At 36.1% G+C, this 17,494-nt stretch overlaps 1 protein-coding gene across 27 annotated transcripts in view; it reads left to right on the top strand.

Moving 5' to 3' along the window:
- DST (dystonin) overlaps positions 1 to 17,494 on the top strand; it is a 503,266-nt gene that overhangs the window by 446,366 nt on the left and 39,406 nt on the right. For all 27 annotated transcript variants that reach the window (XM_045057678.1, XM_019830761.3, XM_019830760.3 and 24 more), the window contains 9 exons: positions 3,303 to 3,506; positions 4,697 to 4,928; positions 5,814 to 6,040; positions 7,932 to 8,054; positions 8,185 to 8,286; positions 10,901 to 11,002; positions 13,144 to 13,317; positions 13,651 to 13,806; positions 17,264 to 17,461. In XM_045057678.1, the coding sequence (XP_044913613.1) occupies positions 3,303 to 3,506; positions 4,697 to 4,928; positions 5,814 to 6,040; positions 7,932 to 8,054; positions 8,185 to 8,286; positions 10,901 to 11,002; positions 13,144 to 13,317; positions 13,651 to 13,806; positions 17,264 to 17,461 (1,518 nt within the window). The remainder of the gene's footprint in view (positions 1 to 3,302; positions 3,507 to 4,696; positions 4,929 to 5,813; positions 6,041 to 7,931; positions 8,055 to 8,184; positions 8,287 to 10,900; positions 11,003 to 13,143; positions 13,318 to 13,650; positions 13,807 to 17,263; positions 17,462 to 17,494) is intronic.

The following is a 17,494-nucleotide window of genomic DNA, read 5'->3' as shown; positions in this document are numbered from 1 at the left end:
TGTTAGCGAAATAAGCTTTTTGAAGTACTTTGAATTGATGCATGTTGAATTGCTTTTAATTTACATATGTCGACTAAGTTTTATACTTAATATGTATTGGTTGGAGACATCTAGAATATAAGCAAATAGTAGAAATACATCAAAGCGGCATCATACGGACAAGGCCATTGAGCTTGGAGGAAATTGACAATATGACAGCGTGTCAAAACACAAATAATGTAAAAGCTATGTCAGTGAGAAGGGAGAATGCTAAAGGTGCAAAGACAAGTTGTTTCCCCATTTTTTTTTAACCTTATGTGCATGGAACTCTTTTGATGTTTGTTTTTGCTCCTATAAGCGTATACGATTAAGCTAGAGAGTATATTTACATCTACAAATATATCATGTTTTAAACATAAATAAAATGGCATTATGAAGCCCTCATTTCAGCAGCTACTTAAATATTAACATGGCTTAAAATTTTGCAAGGGTTTGAATGAGAGAGAGGGTTCAAGACTGTCAGAACAACTCTGGAGTTGTTGCTGTCATGGATGTGTGAACCTAGTTGCTGTCTCCCAGATCTATACAAGATGTACTCTGAGATTAATCATGTGTGTGTGCAAGTGTGTGCATGTGTGTGTGCGCGCACACAGGAAGAGTTTAACTAGGTGGTGAATTACATCATTGTTTGAAGAATGTGCCACCCTTATTTTGTTTGTTTACTTTTTTAATGTACTGGCACTGAAGAATATCCCTAAGCGTTTGTTTAGAAGGGCTTTAGTCAACACTTTAATGCAAAATGGAAATTTTAAGTTCTATCTAAAGCAGCAGGAGAAAGACCTAGAAATTATATAGAATTGAATTTAATTGTGGTATAAAAGGTTTATTCATGGCAGAAATCCTGATGCCTATCCACTGAATAAGTTTTAATATAAAATGTTAACGTGGATTTCTTCCATTCTGAGGTGAGGTTTGAGCAGCTGTGTTTCTGTCATAACATCAAATAATGGAATGAGATTATTACTGAATTATTACTGAATTTCAAAGTGGAATTAATTTTCTCTTTTTAGCATAATCTTTCAGCTCTCAAATGTACAGTTTTATGTCTAAAGGAACTACAAAACTTTGTAGCTGAGTCTTCAAATTATTCAACTAAATTATTCATAATATTTACAGCCTTGTAGAACAGCCTTTCTTCTGCAGCTCCACAGCCTTATCCTCTGCTGTATTTGTTTGGGAAGATCTTCTAGTTCATTCTGATCAGGAATGAAAAATGGCTCCAAGAACCAGTTATTGTATGGTAGATACATTGAGGTCACACTCATTATCTCCACTGTGACTCGACCCTTATGACAGTATGTTGCCAAGAATCATTTTGTTACATATGAGGCAGAAGACATCACCCATTGGGCCCTTTCTCCACACACACACCCAAGTAGGCATCTGGTAGTACCAGATGTTTAAAAAAGGAATGGTCTGAAAAAGGGTCATCTCAGTACTTCCCAAACTAAGGAGTTTCACAGTGGTGCTACACAAATGAGATCTACCTAGATGCTAGGCAACTGGGGACATCTCAGCAGAGATCTCTCATTTTACCTGAGAGTCTCTTGATAACTCAGAGTGTAAACTTGATTTACCAACATGCCTTGTAGAGTACTGAAACCAGAACGTGTGTAACACATTGCTTTTTTGTGAGATTGTTTATTAGCTGTTACTACCATTATTACCTCCATTCCTTAAGGCAGCATGAATAGATGATCTCATAATATGAAACAAAAATAAGAAAATCTCAGCCTGGACCCCTCAGGAGCTAGATCACAGACATCCTTATGAGCAGCATGTTAGATTAGGACCAACCCCTTCTTTTTCTTTTAACGGAATTTATGTCTATTTAGCTGTTTTTTAAGAGTTTGGAGACCATCTTCAGAAAAACTTCAAAAATAGCATTGTATTCAAAAATATATCATTGTAAATGTTAAAAAATAAAAAAATAAAATTAAAAATAAAGGATTTAAACCTTGAAAAAAAAGACATCATTGTTAATGATATGCCAATTTCCTTAATAATTTTCAAAATAATTTATATGACTGATTTTAGTGAGCACTTTCAATAAGTATCTAGATATGTGGCTATCTTGGCAATTCTTCTTGATGAATGATAGAAATTAAAATGTTTACAGGAGAAGATTGGTAGCTTTTCTCTAGACTGTCTTTCCTGAATATAATTTCTCTCAGAGAAGTTTTTGTTAGGGGCTAGGTAGCAAATAATTTGGAGATAAACCTTCTGGTGAGGACAAGAAGCTTCTGATTAAGGATTCTGATCACTACTGTGGTACAAATGGAAGGCGCCTCAATGCTGCAGGGAGGCTAGCCTAAGAGAGACCTGGAAGCAAAGATGGATGTAGCTTTGGATCCGGTCCATGAACCACTGCTCAGTGGAGGCTCTGGGTTCTATGGAGTATAGATATTCTAGATTTATTTGTCTTCCTAGAAGGAATGGGGCTCCATTACACACCCACTTATTGGCATAAATATCATTGTATCTCTTGATTAGATGACATTATGCAAGATATTTCATGTGTCATATATTTTTCTTTAAACACACCTTACCAATAATGCTCAGTATACAGACATGTCTGATAGATTGATTACCCTGTAGCCTTTAACGTTTTAAAATACAGATGGATTTATTCATATGTGTATATTATAGGTATCACATATATACATATAATGGAGTCATACTTAGGTATATGTAATGTAACCTATATATACACATTTTATATTGGTTTAAATATATACATAACTACAATGCCTTATGGCCTTATATCCTCTTAACCTTTTCTCTTGTCATTATGTCTGCCTTCTGCTGAACTTCTTTCCTTTTCTTTCCTTCCCTTCCTTCCTCCCTTTTAAAGAATTTTTGCATATATCATGAGTGTACAGAAAGGGACACCGAGAGTTATGGCTTAATCTCTATAGGTTGGGGACATAGTGAGTTCATAATTCTTTATGTAATATGACCCTTGTCAGAGTGTGTACTGCTCTTGATAGGAAATGCATAATGAACTGGGATTCATTATTTCACTCAACGAGCAGTTTTGTACGTACCCTTAAAGAGACTTTGACGTGACCAGACTATTGTTTATTCTTTGTGTCAGGGGCATCTCTTGCTGGCAAGGAGCAGTATGAGCCGTCCTGTGTTAAATGCCTTGTGATGGGAAGGGTGTTTGGAGTTTCTTGCCAGCTGGATGCATGGGGCATGTAGACAGCTGTAATATGGAAGTGTGACCCTGAGATACTGAGAAGCTGTTTGGTTTGTTATAGCAACTGCGAGAGTTGATAGCCGAACACAAGCCTCATATAGATAAGATGAACAAAACTGGGCCACAGTTACTGGAATTGAGCCCAGGGGAAGGCTTTTCTATCCAAGAGAAGTACGTGGCAGCTGACACCCTTTACAGTCAAATTAAAGAAGATGTCAAAAAGCGAGCCGTGGCATTGGATGAAGCTATTTCTCAATCTACTCAGGTAATCATTTATACCAGAAATATGACTGAGTTCGTTTAAATGGCAGAGCATGGAAAAACATTTTCTTGGATCTCCTGATTAAATTTGAACCAGAATTATTTCACTACATTAAATCTAAGTATTGATGTTTTTGCCTCTCAAAAGGGGTATTTGCTCGGTCCAATCCTTCTATTTCTCTCTGCCTGCTTGCAGATACAATACAAAATAATTTTCAATGCCTTAAAAAACATACAACTGACATCACTGTTCAAATATTTAATTAAGTGTCCATCTAAAGTAGAATGGAATATTTGCCACTGGGAGAGCTAAAAGAAAAGTGCTATTATCATTATTAATGAGACACTCCCATGAAGGCAATAAGAAGAAAGACTGTGTAGACTGAATTAGAAGGAAACAATATAGAGTTGGAAATTCATGTTTTTCTTTTTTTGAAAATACCTGTTTTCAAGAAGTTGAATTGGAAATTACCTACAGATTTTCCATCTGCACAGTTGGGCTTTTGTTATTATATACACTGACAGTGGAGTGGGCCATTTTTCGTAATCCTGAATGATGATTCTTTTAAAACTGAGGAGAGTGTAAAATCCATGACTGAACAAGGTTTTATGACTTTGCTTTATTGCCCATGGTACCTTTGCAAACAAAACTTTAAAATTCTTTCATGAATCTGATTATGTGTTTGACCATGAATGGAGCTCAAACTTCTGTTCTGTCAGGGAGGTTTTTGTTTGGTCTCATTTTTTAACATTTTTCAATTCAGAAAATTTAGAACTTAAGAAATTCATGTATTCTAATAAAAAATGTTCTTGAATCTTACATTTAATAATATAACGTTTTTAGGATGTCAAAATAATGAGTATAGATGAATAAAACAGTTTTGATAGAAAAACACACAGCTTATTGGGCTTAATTTTTAAAATTAATTTGAATTATGATAAAATGAGGCAACAGGTAAAATGCTGATATCAGCTAGTCCAATTATATATTAACCTATGCTGTTTCTTTCTTTTTTTAACGTATACTGTTTCTTAACGAATACACTCATTTGGGTAGATATGTTAGCAAAGTAGCTGAGATTTAATTCTTGATTGTGACATTAACTATATGGGGTTTTTTTTGTTTTCATTTAAATATGACATTTGATATCACAGGTCTTTTCCCCATAAATGACCCCTTTGATTCACTTGTAGTTCCACGACAAGATAGACCAGATCCTTGAGAGCCTGGAACGCATCGTGGAGCGTTTGAGGCAGCCGCCTTCGATCTCAGCTGAGGTAGAGAAGATTAAGGAGCAGATCAGTGAGAATAAGAATGTGTCAGTAGACATGGAGAAGCTACAACCATTGTATGAAACACTTAAAAAGCGGGGAGAGGAAATGATTGCGAGATCTGAGGGCACTGACAAAGACATATCTGCCAAAGGTAATAATTTCAGAATAAGGAAACAACTGAACTTTACCTTTAAAATAATTTTAAATAATTCTAAACATTTAGAATTGTCCTGGTGTTTACGGACGGTCCAATTGCATAACAAAATGCCAGAGTTTAGAAAAGGTACTACCATTGGGGTTGAAGAGCTATGTACAAAAATCCCTTGTTAATGTTTTTCTGTGTTACAAAGTGTGCCATTATGCAAAAGCCATGTGTTCTTTGGGACTTCTAAACCAGTTTTTCAAAGCATGATGCTAAGGGACAAATCTAGGTTTTGTTTTTGTTTTTTTTCTCATTACTAATTACATACTACTTTTTATAATGCGTACAACAGACTGGGTATCCTATAGCCACAGAAATGGCAACCACGACCTTAGCCAGCCATCTTAAAGATAAGAGCTGGGCGTCAAAAGGAAGAGTACATACATGGATTAGTGGAAGTTTGTAAGGTTACTCTAGAAACAAGCCCAAAATACATATCCTACATTTTTATATTCCTGAGACTGAACAGACATCAGTATTTTTGATTTGGAGAGCTTAAGTGGTTATTTCATTTTCTTTGGAATGAAGGTCAGCCTTGGTGAACTTCAAACTTGGTAAACTTAGGTCTAGTCTGAGCTCACTTACCCTTGAGTGTCTACTTTTGTCAGAAAGAGCCTTGGTTCAGGAGGAGTAGGATACCCTGAGAGCTTGCATTTGTCTAGAATATGCTATATTGGGCCTAGTGATACTCACTAGACTGTCGTCAACTAAAATTGGGTCCAGTTTTAGATACTTAGCAAATTGAATCACTGTTTCTGTGTAAACTAAAACATTCTGCTTTATTGCTTAAATGAGGCTAACATATTGCCTTTTTGATACTATTTTGTGCCATAGCTGTTCAGGATAAGCTTGACCAAATGGTTTTCATTTGGGAGAACATACACACACTTGTGGAAGAAAGGGAAGCCAAACTACTGGATGTAATGGAATTAGCAGAGAAGTTCTGGTGTGATCACATGTCATTGGTCGTAACCACTAAAGACACACAAGATTTCATCCGGGATCTGGAGGATCCTGGAATTGATCCCTCAGTAGTAAAACAGCAGCAAGAAGCAGCAGAGGTAAGCAGAAAATCTCCTTTAAAGTAAAAAAAAAAAAGTAAGTTGTAATGAAACCTGGATTCCCTTGGTAAATATTTGGAATTACTCTATTACAGTTTATATTTGGTTCCAAGAGTAGAATGCATAGTGATATAGTAGGAAATAGATTATACCCACATATTTCACTGAGAGAGTATGTATTTTTAAAGTTTCCCTTCATCTCAACTCCTCCTGCCTTATTTCAGGCCCTTGTTCCCTCCGTTTTTGGCTTCTGAAGTAATCCATAGTGGTATCCCTACCTGCAGAGTCTTTTTCCTTGCCCGACTTCCAACCTTGTCCTCTCTCTAGATCTACTCTTACCGTATCGCCACTCAAAACCACTCGGAGGCATCCACTGCCTACAGAATGAAATCCAGACACCCGATAGTAGTGTCCTGGCCTTTTACATCCCAGCATAGCCCATGCCTGTGTTCTCAAAGCCATTTGGTTGAGTGCTGCTCCTTTATTAGAAAGTGGCTTCCCCTGACACTGCGGTGTGCTCTTTCTAGTCTCTGTTATCTTTGCGGATTAGTTACCTCACCCTCGTATGTTCCTACCACTCTTCTGGCAAATCCCACTCAAACTTCAAGGGTCATTTGGGTTGCAAGCCTTCATGAAAAATCATTTCTTGCATACTTAGGAAAGTTTGTCTGTGTTCTCATAATGCTGTCCTCATGCAAAGGACTCTACACATAGTATAACTTACTGATTATATCTCTCTTTTTCCTAATGGACTTCGATCCCGTTGAGTGGAATAGCCCTATTTTTATTTATATCCCCAATGCCTAGTTTGGGCTTGGTTTATGCTTATTAAATGTTTCTTGAGTGAATAAATATATTTAACCAAGAAGATTAAAGCAAAAGTAGTACACTGCATTTTTCTCCTATTTTTTTTTGTAGTTTATAAGTCCTACGGAAATGACATAATAAGCTAGATTATCTTAAATCTACTAACATTGTTAATTTGTTAGAAGTTTTTGAACTTGTGCTTTACTTTTGCTTTTTTAAGTTCTATTCTTAACAACTTTAAAATATACAGTGCAGTATTATTAACTACAGTTACCAAGCTATACATTGCTTCCCATGACTTCTTTTTTAACCAATGGAAGTTTATACCTTTTGAGCCCCTTCACCCATTTCTCCCACCCACATCCCCTGCCTCTGGCAACCACCTTATCTGTTCTCTGTGTCTGCAAGCTTGGTTTGGTTGTGTGCATAGGGATAGGAGTACTTTAGATTTGTTGTTGTTGTTGTTGTTGTTGTTGTTGTTGTTGTTGTAGATTACTCAACCTCTATTTTAAATGTATATTGCCAGGGCATCTGGGTGGCTTGCTCACTTGAGTGTCTGACTCCTCATTGCAGTTCGACTCATGAACCCAGGTTCGTGAGTTCGAGCCTCACATCTGGCTCTGCACTGACAATATATTCTCTCTCTCTCTCCCTCTCTCTGCCTCTCCCCTGCTCATGCTCTCTCTTTTCTCTCAAAAGATTTTAAAAAACTTCAAAAAAATAAAGAAAAATATAAATGTATATTGCCCAAACTATTTTGTTTCAAAAACAAAATATATCTCTACACTTTTCATTGTTATTGGTATTTAAAGGAGCTTGTTCTGGTATTTGTTATGTAGAATTAACTCTTTAAATACTGTTTTTAGAATAAAACATGTTTATTACAAAGGATGCTGTTTTTCTTTAAAATATTTCTTCTTTCTTATTCAAAAAATTGATCGCAGAAAGTTAGAAAAGAAGAAGAAAATAAAATTGATCATAATCCCACTTCCTAGAAATAACTCTAATTAATGTCTCTGTGTCCATCTTTTTAGTTCCCGTGTGTTTTTGCTTAAAACTCTCAGGCTGTCATTTCTTATTCTAGGCCATTAAGGAAGAAATTGATGGACTACAGGAAGAGCTGGATATAGTTGTCAACCTGGGTTCTGAACTCATTGCTGCATGTGGGGAACCTGATAAACCCATTGTCAAGAAGAGTATAGATGAGGTACAGCTAGTGTATTTCCTACTCTCATCAAAATGCTTTTTTAAAAAAGATTTTGTTTAAAGCACATTTGGAAGAAATAGTTGCAAACTTAATAAATGACACTAAAAGAGTTCTCATATTTATATTGTAGTTAAATTCAGCCTGGGATTCTCTGAATAAGGCTTGGAAAGACCGGGTGGACAAACTTGAGGAGGCAATGCAGGCTGCCGTTCAGTACCAGGATGGACTACAGGTAAGGGCGTTGCGGCGTGTCTCCTGGCAGGAGAAATCGGGCTGACTGACGCGTGCGGATTTACACATTGACACCACCCCAGCACCGCAGATACGTGTGCAGTAGGCTCACCTACTTCAGTGTATGTTTTGCCATTTGGAAGGTATTTCTGACACTGGGTAGATGTGTAGATTTATGCACACATCTCACTACATTTTTATACACACAGTGCAATTTAGTTTGAAAAGAAAAATTTTGATTTTTGGAAAATGTTAATGGTTCCACACCAGACAGTGAAATGAGAGCTGAATCGGAGTTCTCTTCTAAAGTTGAGTGGAGTAAGATGAAAGGAGTAAACACTATCTAAAAATATCCCTGAGTTTAACTAAAGTCAGAAGTAAAAGAGATTTGATTTGAAGCCAGTGTTCCCCGTTGAACTAAAATAGATTTCTGTTTCATTAGGTCATAATCTGTTGTGTAAAATGTTTTTCTTCCTTTCCATCCACGTAATTCCTTTTCACGGTTGTTTTTCACACCCCTTAACGGTTCTCATTCAGTTTATTAACCATGTTTTAAAGTTTCCCTTTTCATATGAAAAATTGTCTTGTTGGTGGAGGCCAGCTCAGGGACATTTCTCTCCTTACCTTCTTCAGCTTTATTCCATTTCCTAACAGGCTGGCCAGTGTTGAATCTGTCAACCCTCCTACCGTATGGAAAAAGCCCTTCTGAGTATTTCCATAACACCAAGTGAATATTATTTTTAAAGCTCAGATGAGAACATCTTTTCCTTTTTATTATGCCATTCCATTTCTATATTTGTAAAAGTAAATATCAGAAGCCAGGCTTCATGCCAGTTGAAAGTGTTTTGAACTTTGGAAATATATGAAAAAATTCACCACAAATAATATCTTATATAACTTTCCTCCTTCCCCCACTTTTTAACCAAAGAGTTAAATGATTGGTTAGGTTTCAGTGGCCAGGAACTAACTAATCAGGCTCCAGCCCTCAGTTTGTGGGAGCAGGTCATGATTTGTATGTATTATTAATAAATGACTGAGTTGTGCCCTCTTCCATGGCTGGAGATGGCACTGCCACCATTTGCAGCCTTTTGACCTCAGGAGCCATTAGCCACAGAGGTCACTGGCTAGGTGCTATGACTTTCCTTTTTTTAAAATTTTAAGGTTTATTTATTTATTTGTTTTTGAGAGACAGAGAGAGAGGGAGGGAGAATGCAAGTGGGGGAGGGCACAGAGAGAAAGGGACACAGAGAATCCCAAGCAGGCTCCATGCCGTCATCACAGAGCCTGATGTGGGGCACAAATCCGCGAACCATGAGATCATGACCTGAGCATGAAATCAAGAGGGAGGCTTAACCAGCCAAGCTACCCAGGTGCCCTGAGGCACCTTAACTTTTACTCTCTCATTACCCCTGCTAGACAGACAAGACCCATTATAGGTTAGGAGCATCATCTGTGGGAATGAAGGGCCACTTGATTTATTAAATAGCTGAGATTGGCTAGAACGAGATGTTGAAAGGTCCAGAAGCTCTAGGCATTTCAGGGTTTGACTGTAAACTAAAAAAAAAATATATATATATATATCTATATCTATATATCTATATCTATATATATATATATATGTTTTTATTAATTGAAGAGCTAAAGGTATGCGTGGGGTTCATTAATTTATCGGAGATTGTATTTTTATGTTCTTTATTCATGCGACTCTTGACACAAATTTATTTTACATAACTGAAGTATTAACATTTTGATTGTGAAACTGGTTTAATATAGCATAATTACATAATAAGCAGCTTATAAGTTCTCGTTAAATATATATATATGTATATATATTAAATATTATTAAATATATATATGTATATATATAATTTCCCAGGTTACTGCTTAAGTTATTGGGTTTATTAGTGATAAATGAAAATAACAGATAGTTTCCAAGATTCTTCCTCCTACTATATGGTCTGGCAACTTCATTAAAGTCCAGAATAATTTTGTGCATTCAGTATCTGAAAGAAATGTGAGTTGTGCCTTCCTAAAATGTTTATATTACATAAAAAGAACAGGAAAAATAGATTCTGTAGTCTATGTTGTAACTCAGAATCATGGTCATAATATTAATTGTGGTATGTGCAGGATTTTTATGCTAATCTAAATAATGTATAAGGCTTTAGCTGGGCCAAATATTTTACTCAAGTGCTAAACAATAAACTTCTTGCTTTATTGGAAAAAACAGATGGCTTTGAAATCTTTTTCTTTCAATATATTTACATAATCTTCCTCTTAGAATTCTCTATGCTTATGTCTATTTCATGTGATTGAATTTATAAAACTTTTTCAAATGCACTTTTTTGAAAGTTGTTAATATTCTAAGATTCCATTCAGAAAAGAATTTCCTTTGCAAAGTTGGTTGCAGAATTGAAGGTTCTATCTATTGCATATTTGGGACAACTTTTTCATCATATTGTTTCTTTTACTTATTTAGGTGAACCATCTTAATTTGTAAAATAGGCTCATTCCATAATATCTGTATAGATTTATGATTGTACTTTTCTGTAGCACTTGGGATGTTATAGCAATTTCAGATGTACTAATAACTCATGGGCTAATGTGTTTTTCAGGCAATATTTGACTGGGTAGATATTGCAGGTGGTAAATTAGCTTCAATGTCACCAATTGGAACAGATCTTGAAACTGTCAAGCAGCAGATTGAAGAGCTAAAGGTATGCGTGCGGTTCATTAATTTATCAGAGATTGTATTTTTATGTTCTTTATTCATGGGACTCTTGACACAAATTTATTTTACATAGCTAAAGTATTAACATTTTGATTGTGAAACTAGTTTAATATAGCATAATTACATAATAAGCAGCATATAAGTTCTCATTAAATGATATAAAATACTAGTTTTCTTCTTATTAAATCAATACCTATTCATTATAGAAAAGTCAGAAAATGATAACCAAAAAGGTGGCTTTTTAAAAGCTACCCAAAAATGTTACATACAACTTCTCTTAAGATTTGATCTATAGCCTTTCAGAAATCCTTATGCTGGGAGCACACTGAAGAGGGGAAGGGGGTGGGAGGGTGTGGGTGTATACTTTATACACATGTAGCTCATACTGTAAGGATTTTTATAACTTCATTATTCAATGGTGTATCATTGTCCTCGATACACATATAACATTTTTGTTTTTTTCAGTGGGTCAGAGTAATCCATTTAGTCTAAGAGGCTGAAGAAACATCCTTGGTATAATAGTGTTTCCCAAAATGTTTGTTTTGTAAAAATGTTTATTGTTTTCTATCTGCTTTCCTCTGTAATTTTTACTTTCGTGGTTCTTGATCTCCAGCTGTGTAAGTGGCTGGACTGTTTCCTCTTTGAATTCCTCTGCGCTGATGATCATTTATCCAAGTGGGATCAGCTGTTTCCTTCCTAATTTCAAGTCCCCATCCAAAGAGACATCATGCCATTTTCAATGAACTCTACTAGATGTTTATATACATTTATTATCTGGCTTTAAAATTAAAGCATTTTCATCTCTATGTGTGATATAGAATATTTCATTTAGAAATTATTACCGTTGCCATTATTAGATTGTGTTTTATTTTCTTTACCTTTATGTGGGTCATGTAGTAAGCACATGATATACTTTTTGTACATTTACATGTGTACATTTTTTTTTTTGATATTTGCGTATATCTCAGTAGTTTTTTTTTTTTTAATTTTTTTTTTCAACGTTTATTTATTTTTGGGACAGAGAGAGACAGAGCATGAACGGGCGAGGGTCAGAGAGAGAGGGAGACACAGAATCGGAAACAGGCTCCAGGCTCTGAGCCATCAGCCCAGAGCCCGACGCGGGGCTCGAACTCACGGACCGCGAGATCGTGACCTGGCTGAAGTCGGACGCTTAACCGACTGCGCCACCCAGGCGCCCCTATCTCAGTAGTTTTCATGCAGCAGGCTGCTTACGAGTGCTGTCTCTGAGATTAGGTTGTCTTGAGATTACATCCCAGTGCATTCACTTACTTAGCCAAAGGACCTCTGGACAGTTCTCTAACTGGTCTCACTTTTGTGTCCTTAGCTTGAATTGAGAATAAAATTATTTTCTTTATAAGTTTGTTAGAACAAAGAAAGTGTTCATGATACCTTAGTTATTATTTTTTAATTATTATTTTTATGTTTGAAAAAAATTAAGGGACTATTTAGTCATTAATAACGTACTACTTAATGATTTACTATTACAGATAAAAAATAAATATTTTGTGAAGGACAGTTTCCTCCTACAAGCAACCATTTGCTAACCTGTGTTGGTTGCCAAAGCCAAGATCATTAAATACATGTTAGTGAGCGCTGGGAGAAAAATAATGTTATTCTGAGTCAGCAGTAGGTTAGGCATAGGAATAACTGAATATCAACGAACACAGCACAGCTACAGAAAACATAAAATGTTCAGTGGATGCACTGTTTTTGAGCAGGAAATAAATGTTAATCTGGGTTTCTTAGAGATTTTTTTGGGGGGGTTCATATAGGTCAGTGTATCAAAGCTCATTTATTGAATATAATAGGCATTGGAATAAGGTTAACCTGGAAATATCTTAAATTTGTACTATTGAGAACAAAAGTGAGATGTCAAAATTATAAATAGAAATATCTTTCCAACATTTATAAAACATTGAATAAAGAAAGTATATTTCTCTCATCTTTTTTTATTTGTAATTCTTTTGTGTGAGATTTTATTCCTCTTCATCTCCCTGGCCATAGTAAATATGAATTAGAATAAATATTGAATCCATAGAATTTTTATTGTTTAAAGTTTTGATTTAGAACACATTTTCCTTGTATATCTCCTTTTTTAAAAAATAGCAATTCAAATCAGAGGCCTACCAACAACAGATAGAAATGGAGAGACTAAATCATCAAGCAGAGCTTTTGCTGAAGAAAGTAACAGAAGAGAGCGACAAACACACTGTTCAAGACCCATTGATGGAGCTGAAATTGATATGGGATAGTCTGGATGAAAGAATTATCAACAGACAGGTAAACACCAAGCCTTTTGTTAGGAAGTTAGAGAAGTTCAGGTAAAATCATTATTAAAAAATAAAATAGGTGATTAAGCACATAAACTTTTGAAGCCCCTACATAAATTCTTATTTTATTAGAACTCTTCCTGCTTCTCGACATGCCATTTTTAACCACAAGGAATGTCAAACGTAAAATGTAGGGTATAATTGGGCTTCATTGGATATGCTTACAGAATTACACAGTGTGCAACAATTGATTTTTCTTTTTTGCTTTTGTTATTTTTATAAATGTATGTCATTCATGATATCGAATTCATATGGATTTTCTTCCTCTCCACTGTTTCTGTAGCATAAGCTAGAAGGTGCTCTGTTAGCACTGGGCCAGTTCCAGCATGCCCTGGATGAGCTGCTTGCCTGGCTGACACACACTGAGGGCCTGCTGAGTGAACAGAAGCCTGTGGGAGGAGACCCTAAGGCCATTGAAATTGAACTCGCCAAGCACCATGTATGTAGCTGTGATTGCGTGTCGTGTTTCTTCTCTATGCGTTTCTAATGTCATCCGAGTTTTGTTTTGGTATGTTTCCTCTTTATGTATTTTTCAAGTTGATGGTGATAGCTCAGGTTCATATTTGACATTTGTAACTGAAGGCTAAGCTCCTTAAAACACACTTTTTAAAAGATTATAAACAATTTTTTTTTCCTCATTGTTCAGGGCAGTTATCCAAAACGGCAAGGATGGGAAACTTCTGGCTAAATTTCCAGGCTGCGTGGCAGATATTGGTTTAAATCCCTGATTATCCCTGTCACTGGATTGACATAGCTTAGTTTTAAAAGTGGTTGGGGATACCCTAAAAAAGTCATAGGCTCAAAATGTTGTTCCGCTGCAAGCTGTGTGTATGTTTTTCCTCTGGTCGCCCTTAGCGCCATGTGTGTGTCACCTACTGCGTGTTTGGCATGTCTAACATCTTTCTGCTTGCCTGTGCATCTCTCACTCTGTGGAGGTTTGTTCTTTAGTCTCCGTGTCTCCCTGACTTCTCATTGGCTTTCTGTGTCTTAGTCCTTTTCTTTCTGAATTAGTTTTAAGCAATATTTATTATGTTTAAAAGGGTTTTTATATGTCCTGAACATGATGGATACCTTTAAATTAAAAAATAAATTAAATTAAAAATTTTAATTATATCTTGAGGTACATACACAACAACTTTATGTTGTCATCTTTGTGATACTTGATTGACAATTCTTTTTTTTTTTTAGTTTTTTTTTTTTTTTTTTTTTTTTTTTTTTTATATTTTAGACTATTTTTGAGAGAGAGCCAGAGAGAGAGCAGGGGAGGGGCAGAGAGAGAAGGAGAGAGAGAATCCTAAGTAGGCTCCACACTGTCAGTGTAGAGGCCGATGCGGAGCTCCAACCCACAGACAGTGAGATCGTGATCTGAGCTGAAATCAAGAGTCAGATGCTCAACCGACTCAGCCACCCAGGTGCCCATTGTTGTCATCTTTGTGGCCCTTGGTTGACAATTCTTAATAGAAAATACCCTATCTCTGTACAACCTGGAGAGTTTAGGGAGGAGGAAAGCATGGAGCTCAACACAGTGGGCCCCAAACTGATAGCCGGAGGCATCTTCAAGGCTTAGATGATATCCAGCCTAGGTAAGTCATCAGAGAAGAACTTGTGGGGGGTTGAGAGAAGAGTTCTAGTTTATTACGATAAAGTTCATTTGACTAGAAAAATAAATCCTGAAACCCAGTTGTTAGAATCTTTGTGCAAATGACCAAAGCCATTGACTTGGCCAGGAGAAGTGAGATAAATGAATTTTTTTTTTTCAGATGAAAAGAAAATTCCCTATCTCTTAAGTCAATAGGCTTAATGAATAAAAGGTGATGCTTGGTCGAGTTTATCCTGACAGTCCAGTCTTTCATAGAACTTGAGCATTCACAATAATAAGGCATCTTACCTAAGGTTATGTCGTAAATTCTGACCTTAAATAAGTTTTCCTTGATTATCGAAGAGAAAATGTTTAATAATTTTTATCATTTTAAAATGAAAGGTGAGTTTTTGGCACTTTACTATTATGATAAAGAGTTTTTTAGTATTCTTGCTGTAGTTTTCCTTCTTTCATACTTTTCCCCACAGTAACCGTACCCTAATTTAAATTTCTTTCCCTCTCTTACCTGGCTCTGTCTTATTTATGATCATTGCCCAGCCATATCCAACTGCCCAGCAGTTAGGACCTATTTTGTATCAATATTTTTTATTATTTAATGTCTATTTTATACCTATCTAAGAAGAGTAATGACTGGTCAGACTGACCCTGCATAAAAAAAAAAATATGTTTATTCCAACTTAGCAGTTGTCCTTAAATGCAACATACATCAGTGACAGGAATTTTTGTAGAGTCCAGTAGAGGTGGGACAGTGAGACACCACGATGCAGTTATTTTGGCCGGGCATGAGGTAGGGATCTTTTATTTCTGTTTACCTACCTTTGAGCAGTTAGAGATATGTCCTCCCTTCTTCCATTTTTCAAAGGTCACAAGTTAAAGGGCTTAAAATCACTAGCACAGTTGCTGGAGGAAGGGAGGGAATGTTTCCTCAGTTGATTTTATAGCCTTTAACTTCCTTAACAGGTGCCTCAGAGAATGAGTGCATATCGTCAGAAAAACAGTTATCACAGATGATTAGTGCTCTTCACTAAAAATCCCCCTGTTCTGGATTTCCCTCCAGATGTGGGATGCCTTATGTAGGATGATACATGATGTTTCTTTTCTCTCCTGTTGTTAACCCTGAGTCAGTGAATCTAGGGAAAGATTACCATTGGCCCTTACTAACATGAGAGGAAGGTTTCTTCTGGTTTCCAAAAACATAACTGCGGTTTTCTTGAAACTATTCCTAACCTCTATTTGTTCTTTTTTTTAAATTTTTTCTAATGTTTATTTATTTTTGAGAGAGAGAGAGACAGAGTGTGAGCTGAGGAAAAGGCAGAGAGAGGGAGACGCAGAATCCAAAGCAGGCTCTAGGCTCTGAGCTGCCAGCACAAAGCCCGAAGAGGGGCTCGAACCCGTAAGCTGCGAAATCATGACCTGAGTTGAAGTCGGATGCTTAACTGACTGAGCCACCCCAAATAGGTGCCCCAGCTCTGTTTGTTCTTTAAAGTGCAATTCTTTTCAGTGTAATTTCAGGGTTTTTTTTAGCCTTGCGGTTGCTTTTTGCACTTAACATTCTTGTCCCATGTTAGCACATTTAAGCATTATTGGTCTATTCTGATATTTTCACTGTACATAAGGAAGGTGTTATTTATTGGAATCTGTAGTGAACACTTCAAATGTGCATTTTCTCATAGAGGAACAGTTACACTTTTGATTGCTGGGCTTGAGTATTCCTGCTGTCCAGTGAAATCTCTTTTCCTCTACTGTCAGGGCATCATAAGATTCCTGTCTACTTAGCAGTTAATTGTAGCGTCTTTCCAATGAGAGAAGCTTGAAGCCTGTGGTAATTTTTTTTTCCTCTTAGAGTGTTAATTGTAAAGCATGGCATTATCTAAGAATGTAATAATTTTGTATTTGAAAATGGATATATAGAAATCAAAATATTTTTCAAGTTATTTACTTAAGACATGAAAATTAAGTTCAATAAAAATGATTTTGAATCAAATGAAAACTTTCATAACCTTTTAATTATAATCTCTAGATACTTAATGTCCTCAATATAAGGTTATTCTAATGGGAAGAACTAGCAAAATGTTCTTTGATAATCATTTCAAGGTAGACTAAAGGTATATCCAGGAAAGCTGCAAAGTTAAGGGAAAAGAAGTCCACCATTTGAACACTATTTTAGTATTAAAATTTTCTGTAGACGATGGTTTTGTTTCCAAATGTTCTATCTTCAGCAAATAAAACAGTTGCATTAAAAGCACTATTAACATGTTATGAGCTAGCAAACATAGTGTTCGCTTCGTATTTTCAGGTGCTTCAAAATGATGTACTAGCCCATCAGTCCACAGTGGAAGCCGTTAACAAAGCAGGAAATGATCTAATTGCATCAAGTGCAGGAGAAGAAGCAAGCAACCTTCAGAACAAGCTAGAGATTCTAAATCAACGATGGCAAAATGTTTTGGAAAAAACAGAACAAAGGAAGCAGCAGCTGGATGGTGCCTTGCGCCAGGTGAATAAGAGAGTAGATTCTCAGCCTTTCATG

This window comes from Felis catus, chromosome B2 (genome assembly GCF_018350175.1).
Source record: "Felis catus isolate Fca126 chromosome B2, F.catus_Fca126_mat1.0, whole genome shotgun sequence".
Classification (NCBI taxonomy): domain Eukaryota; kingdom Metazoa; phylum Chordata; class Mammalia; order Carnivora; family Felidae; genus Felis; species Felis catus.
Note: the sequence above shows the minus strand (reverse complement) of the source record. Positions and strands in the feature narration are given on the sequence as shown.